General features: G+C 41.9%; 1 protein-coding gene across 18 annotated transcripts in view; it reads right to left on the minus strand.

The window, feature by feature from the left end:
• The window catches only part of madd (MAP-kinase activating death domain), a 47,008-nt gene that overhangs the window by 13,908 nt on the left and 15,220 nt on the right, over window positions 1–17,880 (minus strand). For 8 of the 18 annotated variants that reach the window (XM_068577294.1, XM_068577285.1, XM_068577258.1 and 5 more), the window contains exons 8-21: window positions 16,082–16,138; window positions 15,114–15,286; window positions 14,574–14,809; window positions 14,332–14,488; window positions 13,783–13,886; window positions 13,487–13,674; window positions 12,979–13,235; window positions 12,592–12,731; window positions 11,057–11,155; window positions 3,076–3,184; window positions 2,773–2,959; window positions 1,943–2,093; window positions 1,445–1,648; window positions 31–81 (exon numbers count right to left, since the gene is read on the minus strand). In XM_068577294.1, coding sequence (XP_068433395.1) covers window positions 31–81; window positions 1,445–1,648; window positions 1,943–2,093; window positions 2,773–2,959; window positions 3,076–3,184; window positions 11,057–11,155; window positions 12,592–12,731; window positions 12,979–13,235; window positions 13,487–13,674; window positions 13,783–13,886; window positions 14,332–14,488; window positions 14,574–14,809; window positions 15,114–15,286; window positions 16,082–16,138 — 2,113 coding nt within the window. The remainder of the gene's footprint in view (window positions 1–30; window positions 82–1,444; window positions 1,649–1,942; window positions 2,094–2,772; window positions 2,960–3,075; window positions 3,185–11,056; window positions 11,156–12,591; window positions 12,732–12,978; window positions 13,236–13,486; window positions 13,675–13,782; window positions 13,887–14,331; window positions 14,489–14,573; window positions 14,810–15,113; window positions 15,287–16,081; window positions 16,139–17,880) is intronic. The other 10 variants (XM_068577367.1, XM_068577375.1, XM_068577360.1 and 7 more) reach the window with 4 other exon arrangements.

Consider the following 17,880-nt stretch of genomic DNA (forward strand, 5'->3'; position numbering starts at 1 on the left):
GTTTTTTTTCGTGTGTGAAAAGTCTCTTACTCTGTGGTTTTTCCATAGCTTTTTGCTTATCCTGGTGCTTGCTCCACAATTCTACCCAAGATGCATTGCAAGCAAGGAGAGAAAGACAGAGAGAGAGTCAGAGAGCTGGTTTGAAAAGGCATGTATGGGGGATGAGCATTGAAATCAAAACAAAAACAAAAGTAAGCACTGAGGATCTGTCATTTGTTGAATGGGGGCGTTTTGTAATGTTCGCATGCAGCTGCGCGTCAATCTGGACAAAATGAAAAGTATTTTGCTGTCGAGTTGGAGCTAAGGTTGTGCAACAGCTGCTACGGTAACATTACAACACACCCAGAGCTCCCGGCCTTCCAGCCTGGGGAGCCACACAGTGACGTCGGCATGAGCTGCGGCTGCGATCGCAGGCCATCGACTGCATTTGTCTGGCTCTCCAGAGCAAAAGGGCGGGAGATGTTTGAGTCGGAAAAGAGCGTGGGATGAGGGAGGGCGGGGCGAGGGGGTGTGTATTCGAAAGGCCGACTAGCCAGCGGGTGAAATGGAGCAGTTGCAGAAGCCGGGATGCAAGTCTCACAGCAAAACTGTAGAATTGAAGGTGCAACTTTTCTAACAGGAAGAGAAGGGGTGCGGGTGGGAGAGGCGTCAGGGTGGGCGACTCAAAGTGTCCCCCGTACACAGACCCAGAATCAGTCTCAGGAAATTAAGTGGTGAAGAGATTATTACGGACTTTCTGAGTCAGTTAGTTTGACTAAATAGAAAAAATTGGGGGGGAAACTGGGACTGTTTACTGGGGAGTGTTGCTTCCACCCGCCATGCTGAGAGCGAAGGGAGCTGCAATTTATATATTTTTTTCATACAGCACGCCTCGCAGAAACCTGCAGTAAAGGCACAGACGGGCACCGATTTTCTCGATGCACATACCTCCGTTTTTTCCCTTTTGTCCGCTACTGCAGATTTTAGGTATTGGAAGACCAAAACAAAAAGACATGCATTCACGGTGCTAAGAGGCTCACGACAGGGGTCCAGAGAGGAGGAGGAGGCAAACAGGGGCACAGATGTTTGAGGAAGGAGGGAGACAAACACACGCAGTTCAGGCTGGAAAACAGGGAAACATTACACACACTTTTCAACACTGCAACCAGGGCTAAATTCTGAATTAAATTTGTTTTGGTTTTTTCTTTTAATGGTTACCAGACACAGGGTAACATTTCTTTTTTCGTTCAGATTTATTTTATAAAGTCAATTCCAATTATTATTTCCAGTATTTCAGGTCAAAGTGTGTGGAATATCCTGAATCTGTTGGGGACAAGTGAAGGGATCTTTCTTTGAAAAGGTTGGAGGAAAGGGGGACTAGTATTAAGGTTCATGAGCTTGTAGGGGGTGTGGGGTCGGGGATCTCACAGTGCACATGCAACCGGGGCCGGAGTGATGTACACACCAATCGAGGCAATAAAGTTCTCCTCATTCAGACTCCGCGTATCAAAATGGCGGGCTCCTCTGCCCATCGCGTGGTGCGGCAGCTGCAGGTGGGGAACGTTCAGGAGGCCCTGAGGTCTGGCGGGCTCCGTGCAACCAGAAGGACTGTCTTTACTCCCTGGACTGCCGGCGCTGTCTGTGGGGCTTCGTTTGCGCTTTTCTGGGTCTACCAATTTACCAGAGTGAAAAGGGAAGGGGCCAGAGACAAGCGTTCATCGCCGTTGAAGAAAAACAAAATATGAGGAGGTTTAAACTGGGAGAGGGTTAGTAGTTTTAGACAAAACTTGAAAATTGCAGTTAATGTTTTAGTGAATTCAGCAGCTTACGAAGTATTAATTCAAAGACAAAACGAAGACATGGACAAGCGTTAAAATAAATAAGCTGACAGACTTTTGGTTCTCTACTTTGCATAAATAACACAATGCGGCAAGAAAAGCGGGAACCCGTGTGTGGGACGTACCTTTGGTTTGATAATGTGTGCGTGCTATTTCCAGTAAGTTGAAGACACTGGCCATTCCTCCGAGTCCTGCGTTGGTGTAAGAGTGCTCCAGACTGGAAACCGTGCACTTCAAGATGTCCAGCATGCCTTTGTACACCTTTCTGCTCACCTCCTTGAAGCAAAAACACAATGACAAGGTTTACGAGGACTTCCCACAAGACAACGAGGGCGATTGTGACTTTTGACATTTAAGTCTAAGTCAGCGACTTCACTTGACTGTGACCAACAGTGTGTCGATAAGATTAAGAATCAAGTAACTTACAGCTAAAAAACTACACTGTATGCGCATTCAGACCATTTTGATAAGAGTGTAATTGTTTTGATCTGGTTTAAATCTTAGTTCAGATATTGTTAAAATGGTTCAAACAGAGTCCAACATGTCAAATGGGAGGAATGCTTTTTTCCCATCACATGGGATCTTACACTGAACATCTTTGTTCATTGCTAAATAAAACAAGCAACCTGAATGCATCAACTTAAGCTGTAGGATATTATATTTAATATTTTCTGACATTTTATAGACCAAATTGTATGACGTGAAATTATTCAGAATAATCAACAATGAAAATAGTTGCAGGCTAGATATAATAAAATGTTTTAATACAAACAAAAAAACTACATTATCCTATATATGCACAAAATCAGTATTTGCAAATAAGTTTGCTACTCATAGTAAATAAAAAATAAAGTATTAAATAACTTTTACATTGATTCTTCTGGCTTTGAGGTGAATATTGTGCATCTTCTGGCTCATCCGTTTACATTTTTGGGGGCACAAACACGCATCTCACCACATCACGTATGATCTCCTGTCTGGCGTCCTCCTCCGACTGGATTGCTCGGTTCAGCTTGCTTAGCACAAAGACGCGAAGCTGCTCGTTCTCCAGCAGGCGGCGCACTTTTTTCATGTTCAGCCAGCCGACTCCCTGACCCTCCAGAACGCTCTGCACCACTTCCTTCAGGAACTGCTGGTTCTCACTGAATCAAAAGAGCAGTCGCATTCAACAGCTGTTCAACGGATGAAAATGTAAATACATGGCGTGACTGTATCTTCCGAATCTGTCACGCCGCAAGACGGAAGTTGAGGTCATTACCTCGTGTTGTTGACTCGGCCCTGGGGAGAGGGCGACTCCCTCTTCACGGTTGGACTGTGCTTGATTACCGAAGACTTCTGGTCCACGAGGGCTCGAGGTGCACGAGCGCCTGGAACAAGAAACATGAACAATGAGGTTCCTGAACGCCACATAGCAAGCAAACCAAAATAACTCACACACAAAAGGTCACTAAACAGAAGATCACACAATAGACAAGAACTGGACACACACAAGCTCACCAGGAAAAGTAAACCAGGACAGTAATCAACTTTTAAACTAGTCTTTTAGTTTTTTTTAAAGCTACCACATCAACGTTGACATCACTGTGTGAAGAGGACAGACACACCTGGACTCTACTGAAGGTTATCTACTGCAGCACTGAGCTGCTGGAGTCTATTATTACAACAAAGGAGGAGAAGGACAAAGCAAACGGGGACACAGTGTGCGCGCGCGCACACGCACACACACACACACACACACACACACACACACACACACACACACACACACACACACACACACACGGGAGTCTAAATGGTGCTTTTGGTGTTGGCATCACACGCAGAGATGTGAGGTCAGACGGAGGAGAGTGTGTACAGCAACTACATCGGTGAGGTCATGCATGAAAGAAAATAAAGAGACGAGGAAAAGGAGCTGCAAACCAACTTCACGTAGCAACTCGCTGTAAAAATGATGCTCGGCATCAGAGAGGGAACCACGAGTCGGGACAGCGTCAATGCTTTTAGCATTAGATTAGAATATCATGATAAATGAGGCTCTAAACATTTTTGGCTCAAATTATTACATAAGAGACTTAACCCAGACTTAAGTCCAAACCACTGCAGCGTTTAATGAAGCGGCTCATTAATGAGTCATATCTTGTTGCAGAAGAACTCTTTTTTATACTTAAGAGGCACTGTCAATTTTTCCTCATACTATTAATGACTTAAACGTAAAGTTAAATACATTTCATAAATTACATTACATAAATACATATTTCTTTGTTTAAATCATTCTATTTAAAGTTGGGCTATGCACATTGTGTCAACTCCCACTACACATTTTAAATTGGCTTTTCTTTATGGCCAGAACCTGCAACTTTTATGACTCATTCTATACTTATCAATTATGATCAAATATATCTCTCTACTCACCACCAGGGGGCGACTCCTCTGGTTGCATAGAAGTCTATGCTTCATGTGTTAAAGCTGCATTCTCTTTACTGGCCATCAGGAGGCGACTGCTCTGGTTGTATAGAAGTCTATCTCTTGATTTAATCCCTCAGTAAACAAATCGGTTACGTCTCAATCATAAATACAACCCGATGCGACTGTGTCCGCTTCTCATGAACGGTCCATCGCGTAAACACAGATCCCCGTTTGGTCTGCGTTTAATATAAGGTGGCCTCGTCCTCATCGATGTTCACAAACATTTATTTTTGGATATCCTATAAACCGCAGCATGAGAAATAAATAAATAAATAAAAACATGAAGCCACAGAAAGCTGGACGATGCAGACGATATGGAGAGTGTTCTGCAGAAAAGTTTAGTTTGGAATCCAAGACACATTACGCACCACGTGAAATACTACACGAATAATTACAAAACAACCCCGCTACAGTTTGTACTGGCAAGACGGCAGAACCAGAATCCCCAATGTGCCAGAAATCCAACCAATCATCCGACTGTTGATCGTTAAAGTAATCAATGAGCCCGCTAGTTTGAACGTCAAACAACCTGGTTGGGAATGCTTCCTGCAAGAGTCCCTTTGCACTCGTTCTCAGGATGAGGAAATACAACTCAACTTTATAACGCAGAGGAATTATGAGTGGACCTGAATGGTAGTCATGTGGTCAGATCAATATTATTTTTGACAATCAGAATTGTTATGCAAATGTTGCACAATCTCAAGCACCGAGCTTCAGCCGTATAATGGATCCTGAGCAGCACCTGCACTAAACTTACTAAACTTAAAGTACTAAACTTTGCCTTTAGGTGCAAACAGTGATCCACAGCTCTACAGCCCCACACAGTCATATGTTTATTTAGAGAGTTGGACCTCAACTATACAATCATTAAAAAAATAGACACATTTAAGGGTTGAGCTGAAACACTTTTTCCTTTTAGTTTCTGGTGGATTCTGTTTCTGAAGGCATGAAAGGAACATCCTACATGCAGGGGACGGAAAAGCTTTTCTGATCCAACATCTGTCACGACAGACTGGTTTATTGTCACTTTTGCGTGACAGCGGGCAGCTATTGTTTATTATTATTGCTGGAGTGTCATGGGGACGAGAGACAAGGTTTTGTTCCCAATACCAGTTCTTTGATTGCACAAGTGGAAATCTTTCGGCATGTTTTTTTGTTTGAAAACCAATGAAGCATAGCTGTTTGCTAATATTGCAATCACTTTATGATTTGTTCTCAGACACACCACCCCGATGGCTCTTTATGACCACACATTACTGCAGGAGAAGCTGTTATGGATTTTGTGAAAGATGAATGTGGCCAGACATAACTCAGGATAAATTAAAAAGTTTGTTGGGAACCCACTGGAGTCTCAGGCTGAAGGTTTCCATCAATATTATTCGTTGGTCGGCCTGCAGCTTTTAACTTTAGTTAGAAGAGCCCAGTGGTCTATTAATGGAGGACACTTTGAAGCTGCAGCTCTTTTTAAATGATGTTTACCCTTTGGTGTCAAATGATTGGTCAACTTGAGTAATAAGGCAGGGATTGTAGTGAAGCACATTTCAATGCCAAAGTCTGGACCAGAAAAAAACTTTAATTCAACCGGTCAGCTTGCAAACAACAGCAACAACAAGAAGTTCATCAGCAAAGCATCACTCTAGTATCATCAGCTGGATGTTAGGCCTGCTTTGACCCGTCCAGGTGGGAAGTTATGAATCCCTCAGTCAGTCGGTCACTTACGCCGTTCACATTCATAAAGAAAAAGAGACGTGAAATACTTGATAATTATCGCTCGTCAATTATAGATTACTTCATGGAGTAGATGGTCAACCAATAATCAAGCTAACTTCTGGACTCAAACCCCACACATTTCTGTTATCGACTAGCATCAGCTCTGCCCACTTTCTGTGGAGCAGACGCGACTGAAACATTGTATGATCAACTTGATGGATAGGGAACAGTTTAGATTCAAACCTAATTGGAAACCCGCACGGACAAGAAAAAAAAACGGAAAGCCTTCGGGGAGGCAGAACATTGTATTGTGAGCTGCAGGTGACTTTTCTATCTGGGATGGCCTACTTTATGAATTGATTGGAGACGTTCTGATGCGACTGTCAGAAGCAGAGGAAGAACTGGTGTGCTGCCATCGCAGACGAGGACTGAATAACTAGTGTTGGTTTGTGAGTTTAGTCAGAAGGGTTTGTGATGTGCAGCACCATTGGATGATTAAGACTGATACTTTGAGAGGTTTAATCTCAGACGCATTGCATGGATCACTGGTCTCGTGTTCAGGTGCCTCACTTGCTTTTTTGCCGACTCATTCCTGCAGCATTGTGTGTCTATTGTTGTTGCATTGTGTCTTTAATTGCCATCTGCTGCTGAGAGCCATCTGACTAGTTCTGTGGATTATTAAACTTCTCTCTCTTTCACAGTAGGGTAACAAAAACAACATTACAACTGCCTCATGAATATGACACCACCAGAGACATAATTAACTTCCCGTGAAAAACCCCAGAGTACAAGTGAAGAAATAGAGAAACAATTGAAATTCAAAATAGTAAATTTACTTTAATTAGGAACCCCTTTCGATCCATTTTTGAAATATTACACTGCCCCCGGTGAACTTATTATTGTTTCAGTACTGTGACATTAATCCAAAGCCTCAGTGACAGCCTCAGCTCAATCTTCCCCAACAACTCAAAAGGAAACAGAAAAAAAACCTAATCTAAACACCTGCATTGTTGACACAATCATAAATCATCCACCAGGTTGGAGTTTGCATGACAAACATTGAGACAACCGGTATCATGCCGGGCAAATAAAGATTTTACACCAGTTAAGTTTAGAATTTGCTTCCTTTTTTTATTGTAGTCACTGCTCATTGTGTGCAGCACAATCGCAGCATGATTGGGTCCAACCCCATTTATACTCTGTGGGAGCATAAAGGACAAGAACAACAATGGGAAACAAAGCACGCTGGGGATTATTTTAGCACATTGTATTCTCATTCTTCATCTCCAACATCCTGTTCAGCGTCTTGTTCATCATTTGCTTCCCTGTGGCTAGTTGTTGCTTGATGTATTGTTTTACTTCTTCCTCAGAAGACCGATGTTACCTCTAGGTATATTTTTTTAATATTTACAAGTCCTTTGAAACTTTCCTGTGATAACACTAGTTCAATAAATAAACTAACATACGGTGGAGTTAAATAACAGTTAGTCTGGGGAAGGGAAAAAGTCACTGTGAATGGCAGCTTGATAACACAACAGACATAATGCTCCACTAGACCTTTGAGGACACACACACACACACGGTGGCTGAAATGTGGGTAGACAGAGGGGGATGCTGGGAGATGTAGCTGACCGTCTTGGAGCAACATGCAGCTCACTCAATGAAAGGGCAGAACCCACCTTCTCCGCTCCCCGGGCCAGCCTCTGTAATTATCTCCATTAGAGAATTTAGCCCAAATACTGCACACAAAACCCAGAATTAGTGCCACGAAAAAAAGGGCCCAGACACAACCTGTCTGAACATCAACCCATAACACAACAGGCATGCACACTCAATATGGCCGCAGAACAACAAAATAAGAAAGTAGAAAGGGGACGGACCGAAAAGACAGGACGACAATATCTTCTGATGATGGTATGAACCCTGAGTGTGTTTGATATGATGAATAAAGCAGTGTGTTTTGCAACGACATAAAAGTAGAACAGGAGTACTACGGACATTCCCAATTCAAATCAACATAGCGGGACAGAGTCGTGGCCATTTTTTTACTTTCGTATAAACCTTACCGACTTATAGCAAGTTGCATTCATCAACAGACGAGTGACAACTTTGTTACCTTTGTTATCTGTAACCAGTGTAGCATCAAAGCATCAAACCGGTGTAGCATCAAAGCATGGTGGTATTAGCTCACCAGCTAATCCCACCATGCTTTGATGCTACATTGGTTACAGTAACTGAACTGAACAGCAGGCTGGTGACCAGCAGCAGTGCTGGGTTTAATAATCCCTTTGCCTCACGCACACTCAAGCTACCTAGCTACCGAGCCAGCCAGTCGTCTCTGCAGCAGCAACACTGAACAGTCCCAAAGACGCGGGTTGTCACTGTGAAAACTAATCATTTTATTTTTTTACTAGTCAAAAAGTCCACAGAAAAGTTAAATATCCGTTCTCCTCCTTATTCTACGTCTATGGGCAACACATTCAACATTTACACATCAGTGGCCTGAACCATGTGAATAATGCTCAACACTCCAGTTTAACTGTAAAAATGTAAAGAGCAATGGATTAAGTAGAATGTGTGCATGTTGCCAGGCAGGAATCCTGTTTTTAGCACAAAAAAATAAATCATGATACACAGTAAAATACTTGATCAGAAAACCTGAGATCGTCAATAGATTTTTGTGAAAAACATTGTGTGAAATTGCTGAGTAAACCCCAAAAGGTAAAAGGAAACACTCAGGAGCCGCCACACAAGCAAGCAAGGTAAAACACATGAGTCGGGAGGTAGGTGGGGAAAACACTTCTTTCACCGAGAGACCATTATGTGAAGGTCACATAAACGACACTACAGAAACATTAATTAGGTTAATGCAGTTAAAAATGGACTGAGCATCCTTCTTGTAATCGTGAGGATGTGCAGATGCCACACCACTTGCAGTCAAAAAAGACATCTTTTGACGGTGTATGCGTGCATCATAAAGACTCCCACAGTCACACAGAGAAAAACAGCAAAGGAACAGAAGGGACATAGAGAGCTATGAAAGACGTTAAAAGGTATTCTATCTTAGTCCTATGCTGAGAAAAAGGGTGGAATATGGGTAGAGGTCACTTCAAGGATCAAGAGCTGCCTAGTCAGGGGGCTAAAAATAAAACCTATCACACCAGACATGACATACCCGGGCTTTCAGGGTCATCTGAACGACAAAGACAAAACACATCAGAATCAAAAAGGGGCAGAACATTTTCTATGGCAGCTATTCCACTTGGGGTGGAGCTATTGAGTTAGATTGCCATGCTTCTTCACCTGTTTTTTCTCTCATTTAAAGTGAAAATCCAGCCGGAATACAATTTGTATTTGCATCTTAAAACCATCCTCACCCAAAAATTACAAAACAAATATCCTAAATATTAATCAGTTTAATTGCTCTGTTCCCGAGTGCAATGTTCCGTCTCTCTAACTTAAGCAAAGCGTGACCGATTTTGTCTGCAAAACAGTTCTCTGTTTGAGAAAAGGCTGCGACCGTAATTGGATTAATTTTGTTTTGTTTAGGTTTCCATTCATGCATAACTGCAGTTTATCTAATGTCTCAACATCTGAGTCCTTATTAAAACCATATATTGTGCAGTTCGCTTGAGCTACCTTGCCACATTTATCTGCTACTAATTGTATGAGTGCTTGAACACCTTAGAAAACTCTCAGCTAATGGTAATGGGGAAAACAATTTAAGAAAAATAATTTAAAAAAAGAAAAATTAACGAGGAAAATAGCACATGAGAAATCGTTGATCATCTCTTCTAATCACTGTGGTAAAATCAAATCTGCGTTTCAGTGGATTTTCCCATTAATCTTGAGAGAAAAACTTTGTTTGATACATCCTCAATAGTCTCCTTTAAAATAGCACCATATCCATTTGGCAATCCAGTGGGAAGAGAAAGTCAAGCATTAAAAGCAGATCTACAAACCTGCTTGCTCCATTTCCTCCTCAACATCAATATTGAAATATTCTTTTACCCAAAAAAAAGAAATTCAAAAAAAATATTAAAGACAAAGGACAGACAAATTAATTAAATAAGAATACTTAAGTAAAAAAAAGGAATTTAAAGAAATACTGAAAAAAGTATTTCTACTTCTTTCGTTTTGACAAATTTATATATTTTATGGATTATAATTTTTTAGTGGATAAGCAGTGGCCACAAACATATTTATGATTATTATTTTTCTGTAGAATAGTACACTACAGTTAAAAAGTTTGGGGTCACTTAGAAATGTCCCTATTCTTCAAAGAAAAGCACAGATTTTTAATAAGGAGAACATTAAATTAATCAGAAATACTCTATATACATTGTTAATGTGGTAAACAACTAGTCTAGGTGGAATTGTCTGGTCTTTAAATAAATATCTACATCGGCGTACAGAGGCCCATTTCCAACGACTATCACTCCAGTGTTCTCATGGTACATTGTGTTTGCTAATTGCCTTTGAAGACTAACGGATGATTAGAAAACCTTTGAAAAACCTTGTGCAATGATGTTAGCACAGCTGAAAACAGTTCTGCTGGTGAGAGAAGCTATACAACTGGCCTTCCTTTGAGCGAGTTGAGTATCTGGAGCATCACATTTGCAGGTTAGATTATACTCTCAAAATGGCCACTCGCCAGTCTATTCTTGTTCTTAGAAATGAAGGCTATTCCATGCGAGAACTTGCGAAGAAACTGAAAATTTGTTTGGGTGACCCCAGACTTTTAACCGATAGTGTATATTAGAAAACGAGAGAATAAAGTCCTAGTATTTGAGGGTCACCTAAATTTCAATGGCAAAAAGCATAAAAACGTCTTAATAATAGATATGTGACTGCAAACATGTAGCCAGTGATGGAAAAACATTAAATGATTGGGTCACACACAAATGTTAAAAGACAGTTACTATTTTTTTCTCCACTACTCTTTACTTTTTAAATCAACATTTCTCATTACCTTAGAGATCCCACTGACTAAGATGACGACAGACAAGAGAATCTCATGAGGATCCAGAACAAACGTGAAAGCGGCCGTGTAGCCCTCCTACCTTTCAAACTGGGGAACGGCGTTTTCTCCCTCGCAGCTTTATTGGGAAGAGCCAGATTGGACAAACTGAAACTGGTGCCGTGGTTCTTGTACAGATTGCCTGTAGTAGAGTACAATATATAGTGAGAAAAGAGGAACGCAATTCAAATGCAATAACAAAAGTATCATAATTTACATTATTTACCCTTTACAGACAATTTGGAAAAGATGTTTACCCTTATTGGCCTCATGTCTCGGCAGTCTAAACAAGAAACAACTCACCCAGAAAGAGTAAATATGAAAATGTCCAGATGTATAACTCACTAGAATGACGTTTGAGTTATAACTAAAAACAAAAAAGTGTTTTGTGAGATCGCAGTGAGCTTTAACCTCCAGATTCTATTTGGTTCATCCTTAAAGTAGACATTTGTGCCAAATTTGATCAAATTCCCACCAGGCTTGATTAATTTAAAAGTGGAGCAATTACTCTCCTTTCAGCCAGTTTGGATCCTCACTAACTTTTGAAGAAAACATTCAGCTCTTTAGCTGCTAAAAAGCTAACAAGTTCACCAAACAGATTTCAACCTTGTCAGTCAGGCGTTTGGTGCTGAGCTTTTTTTATCATGATTAAAAACAGCGGCCTGCAACGGGCCGCCGTGAGCAACACTGTAAGAGCGGTGAGAGTTTCGTCAGAAGCACAGAGAACATTGCATGACGAGGCAACATCATGTTCTCTCTCTCTCTCACGTAGGCAACTACTCCCACAGCGCACTCTGGATTTAAAAAGGCCTTTTCAGATTCGTGAGGGGGTGTGTTAAAGCTCCAGCTGGCTGTTTGGTCTTCAAAGACTCAGTGCCATGGAAAATAAATGTTCACAGTTTTAATCCCGTGTCCCTGTGTTTTTGTTTATTCATCTCCTGTTGCATGCTAAATATATGAGAAAAAGAGTGATTTTGACATTAAAAAAACACTATTTTTCAAATGGTTAAGGACTCATCCTGCACACAGGGGCATCTAACCATGCGAGACTAATCAGCCACACCGTTCTCATGAAAACACACTTCACTGTTTGCGTATGTTAGTAGCTAACAGAGCAACATGGAGGAAGACAGGAAGAAATGTGGGCAAGAATTTTCTTCCTCTAATTTCTTGAAGGGAAACATTGCCGCACAAAGACGAATCTCCGCTGGATGACGCAAAACGACTGTTCGGAGTGTTTTTTTTTCTTTCGAGTATGTGCATTTACTTCGTCCTCTTCCTCATTATGCAACAACAGGTGATGGAGGTGTAAGCAGAGTCGACGAGCCTCTATTATACTAAATTCTAAGCTGTACGCTACTCAATTGTTTTGTTTCACTGTGAAATAAGTCACAATACAGAAGCTTAACATGTTTAAACTTCGGTTTCACTTGGACTTTAAGAACTTGGTCAGACGGGTGTGATCGGTTTGGCGGCTCCATGTCATCCCAGCCCGCAGCAATCAGGGTCCCCTTCCACAAGTTTCACAAGCTGGACTTGGCTGAAAAAGAAACAAATCGATAATTCAAATGTTCTTACTGGCAAACGACATGAGTCCTCCAAATCCGTCATTGCTGTTGTTGGAAATGGTGGAGTTTGGCGAGCTGTTGCGGGAGTCTCCCTCCCCGTCGGACTCTCCTGGCAGCCTCAGGCTGCAGGGACGTAAAGGACGCTGCACCCTGAACAAACAACCAAAAGACATTACCGCTTGCTAAAGACACCAGAACATTCGTAACCACTCATTATGGGGAACTCTGAAGCATTCACACATCACACCACACCGCCACAGATTCAAAGACCACCATGAATGGAGGAAGTAGTTCTGACATGCCGGGTTCTGATAGGAGAACATTGCATGGTCGGTCAGAGAGCCCATTTGAATGATGATTAGCACATTCATTCAAGTGATGAACAAGCTCAACACACTTGTTGCCATTGAGGTTCTGGTTGAATCGAGGGGTGTATGACTCCACTTGCTCCTCTCCATCAGGATCATCCTCTGAGGGGAAGCCATACTGAGGCTCAAAGTACGGGTTGTCGTACTCTTGCTTTCTGTTGGCGGAGTCCGCCAGGCCAGAATCGACCGGGGGTTTGAGGAACGGCGGACCAGCCAGTCCGGAGACTGGGTTCTGTAACACGGCAGCACCTGCTGATGCTTCAATTTCAGGTGCTTCACCTGGCTCCTGGAAGAACGAACACACAGATGAATGTCAATTATGGACGATTAAATACATTGCTCTCCATTTGAATACATTAAAATCAGTTCTGCTTTCCTCTAGTTTAGTCATATCTATTCTTGTAAAATGTATAGCGCATGTTAAAATAAATAAAGCCCTGTCTACATATAAAATATGTAGCTTCTACATCAATATGAAACAAACAAAAACAACAACAAAACTGTAATTTTCTTCTCTTTTCTGAACGAATCACCCACTTGGTTGACCCCCTGGATGATCGTGCTGGGACTTGAGCTTGCAGTTGTGCTGGAGCTTGAGCGGAGAGGTTGTCCATCGGAGGGTTCGGCTGGTGCGTCCCCGCTTGGGGGACCCGAGGAGTCGCGAAGGTCTTGAAACTCGACCTCGCTCGCGTCTCCCAGTGCAGCATGGGTAGGTGGGTCCAAGCCTGAGACATCAACGTCAAACATGCATTTTATGAATATGGTATGAGTATGAATATGAATATGGGTATGAATATGTTGAAGTCGGAACTTGGGACGTAACAACAACTCACTCGGCGTGTCTCCCTGGATGTCGCCTTGAATCATCTCACTCACAAGGTCTCCGAGTGAGGAATAGGACGAGCTGGAGTCGTCGTACGCCTCGCTGTCACTGCCGCTGCAACAAATAAAATATATCTATAATCTCTGTCTTAAATATAACAGCTGCCTCACTGAAACTAAGACTGAAACAGCAAATGATTAACTCAACTAAACAAATGAATGTTTTCATTAAAAAGCATCTTGTGGTTTCTTCAAGGTAGTTTATACTCGCCCAAGTGAAACAGCCTACGCAAGTAGTCGAGGTACTTAGCCGTAAACCTGTTTTCAGATGCAATTATCACAAATAGCTCACTGATAAAAGCAATAACAACATGTTACAGGATTTTTACAAAGAAGCACAATTTTTTTCTTAATACTTTAGAAAGCTGAAGTCTTAATCTACATTTGAGTAAATATTTAGCAGGCAAAGAATATTACTAACAGGATATTTAATCATTCGTCTCTTTATAATGCATTTAATGCTCTACTTCTTTCATTACAAAATGTAAACAAAGCTTTACCTGTCCGTGGGGTCAGACTCGTTGCCCTCATCCTCCAAGGGACCAGCCATGGCCTCCACCAGCTGGGAGCTCCCATCGTACACTCGGTAGACCACTGGTTGTAACTGGTGCGCGTACCACTTGGGCTTGTCTCCGATTAAGGAGGGGTCGAACACGTCTGAAACAGAAGGGTAAAGTGTATCAAGCTTTAAAAACTTTGATTGAACACGGTTCAGAACACCATCGTCATGTACAAGCCTTACTGTTGTGTATCCTCTGAAAGGCGAGGTTGGTGGGATTCAGAGCCCACTCTCCGTAGAACTCCACCGCCTGGGTATGAGACAGTTTATCTGCAAAACAGGAGCGCCGTGGCCGAGACGCCAGAAACGAGTTGCACTGAAAGGCCACCACGGGCCGAGGGAAGAGGCGCAGGGTGCGAGTGTGCATCTGGAACCCCTGGAGAACATTTGGGGAGTTGAAGAAGCGAACCATGGCGACCCTGTAGAGAAAGTTAGTTTAGCTTAATATCTTTTTCTTTATTGTAAATATATGGAATTAGAATTAGGATTGCACAATACATAGGTGGCTGATATACTGACGGATAAGTAATAAAAGGAGAGTTCCAATAATGGAATCAGCCGAATATTACATGACACACAAACACACACACACTTTTTTGTTGCCTCTACAAGCTTCACAGTAAAGAGCACATACAAACAAGTTTGCGGCCCTAAAATTACATATCGGTGGATCCAAAAATAGATTTCATTCAATGGACCAATAAAAAAACGTTCATATCTTGCCTGGTGGCCACGTCCACAGAATCTACGTCGTTGCCGTAGATGAGAGGGTTGAACTCCGTGGAGGACGGCGAGGCTTTGTCTCGTCCCGGAGGGAGCAGAGGCATCTCGTGAACTTCCTGGAACTTCTCCAGGTTCAGGATTGGCTGGGTGTTTAAACTCATACTGGCCAAGGCCTAGAACAGGTGACATTGACCCACGTTAAAGAAACACAGCAGTGGATTTGAAAACAAAAAAACAAAAAAACAAAACAGTGGACCACTCCCACAATCGGCATCAACATTTAGATAAAAAATAAATTTATACACGTAACATAATATAAATATTTCCCTTTGTTTTGAGAGGAAATAATTAGGGCCAGAGTGAGTGAGTGATGGGGACTTAACGTGGAAAATCTGGTTTAAGGGATGACCCAATGAAATGAATCTAAATAGTAACTCCTCCCCCGTACATTCCTTTTTTTTTTTTTTTTTTTTACAATTAGCCTTTGCAAACAGCAGCTGAGGGATTTCAGTTGTTGTGCATGTTGATGCCTCCAGTGGGTGTGTCACTTCTGAGAGGAAGGGAGTCAATATGCATGGTTTGCTTTAAGGGGAAACTGCTGCAGACTCAAGAGTCACATGTTTAGCTTAGCATTATGGAACATTTAGTTGCCGGGTCTGGATGGATGTTAAAACTCCGTCAAAAAGGTAGTTAGTTTCATCATATCTTGTTTTAATTTTCTTTTTTAACCACGAAGAACACTAACTGATGCCAAGATAGATGCGCGCACATTCAGTCATGCTCAAGCCAGAGCTAAGCAGTGTGTTAAAATATAAACCCTGTCCACAACATTCCTGTGATTATGCAGTTTATCCCAAGCCTCCGAGGGCAGGAGACGAGTTGTAGTCACAAGCAAAACAATGTGAGAGAGAGAGAGAAGATTTCCGTGCAGGGGCATTACACATTCCACAGGAGGAGAAATGAGTAACCTTATTTTCAGAGGAGAAGATCTGCTTTTGGGTGATCACGGTCAACCTAACCAGACACTAGGAAGGGGGATAAGAGAGATGCGAGGAGAGTCACATGAAGGCCTGGGATGACAACTTGGAACTGACACTGGAACAGCACATGATGGAAGGGTCACAACAACACGGCCCTTTCCCTTTCTTTTCTTAGTCTCCTTTCAGCAGACCCCCCCCCCCCCCCACACACACACACACATTTGTGTGCTTTGTTTTCACTGACAGCAAAATAAGTCCATTTTGGCGACGCCCAAATGAATCAAACTTGCTGACGATATTTGCGATTTGTTTTTGTGCACAGACGAGATACGTCTCTGCATTTCTAGTTTCATATTCTACAATTCACTGAAGAAAGGAGATAAGAAAATATACATTTGTGTTTGTTTTGAGAAAGTGATGGATGGCCAGTAAGAGCAAGAAAGTAAGAGAGGAATATAAGGAAAGAAGAAATTTCTTTTTTTTCTATGCTCAACATGAAAGACGGTGAGGAACACAGACAAGCACACATGTGACCAAAAACCAGACTTCACCTACAGAAAAATAAAAGACACATGGAGGCCGTCCATGGTGACCAGCTGGGACGAGCCAGTGGTTACAATGGAGTGGTGATGACATATACGAAAACAGCAGATCTTTTCAGAAACACAGATAAAATACTTGCACAATAAAGCACCCATTTCAAAATGAAAGCTGAAATAACACAACCACAGTTTTTGTCAAAGTAAAATAAATTAGTCGCTTGTTTGGGACCAATTTATTTTTGTTATTCAGTGTTCAGTGCAAGTATTTTTTAGGGACACTCATACGAGCAACATTTTGCTTTTGGCATCACAGTCTTCCCATAATCACTTAAACTATCTTCAGCGACATTTTCTCCAATCGCAGATATTATTGTTGTAATGTTTCTCGTTTGCACACGCATACGCACGCGCACACACACAGCGCGAATGAACCGGCTCTGATTCAAGGCGTATAAAAATAAATGGGTGTATGTGAGCATGGTTGAGGAAAGGTCTGTGTTGGTTGTATTCACTGACATTTCTTTTTCCTTAAAGTGGGGTTGTATGAAATTCTGATGTGTGTGTTTTAAAGGGTTAGTGGCGTCCCCCAAATTCACACAGTAACACAAACAAACCAAGCAATTAAGTGCACCGGCAGTTACAGTGTTCTGCAACATAAAATTCTGTTTTTGTCAATGGAGTCTTGTGGCTTTGAGGAGAGCCGTTTCTATAATAGTTTTGAATTGAGGGTGAAACGAGTTACACGCCTCAAATTAAAAAAATAAAGAACAACAACTCCAAGTAGAAAAGCACCCAACGTCATAAAAGTTTTTTCTCTGGGTAAAGCTGTACAACTGCGCCAACTGTCGTAGCTATGATCTGAACAGGAAAGCACAATTGGCAAATTAGTGCGGTACATGAGAATCCAGGTAAGTGGTTTAAACTGAACTATTAGGTAGTTCTCTGTTAAAGGTTTGCGTTCAATTTGGTGGTTTAGATGCAGCACACTGCAAAGAATACGCTTGATTCGAACCATTTGGTCCCGTAGTCCTTCAGATAAGGGTTTAGGATAATTAACTTCTTATCCATCCAAGTTTGCACTCTGGAAAAACAAGGATGAATTGGAAATCTGATCAACAGCCAATGACAACTATAAGTGCAGCCATGGCTAACTGTAACTGGACGCCCACCGACTCGTCACATCAGTGGTTTCAATGCTACGTGTTGTGAGATATTCCCATGAATCAGATCCAGGTTCTAAAGTTG

The sequence above is a fragment of the Clinocottus analis genome, unplaced genomic scaffold (genome assembly GCF_023055335.1).
Source record: "Clinocottus analis isolate CAN_PGR_092001 unplaced genomic scaffold, fCliAna1.0.p SCAF_1, whole genome shotgun sequence".
Classification (NCBI taxonomy): Eukaryota; Metazoa; Chordata; class Actinopteri; order Perciformes; family Cottidae; genus Clinocottus; species Clinocottus analis.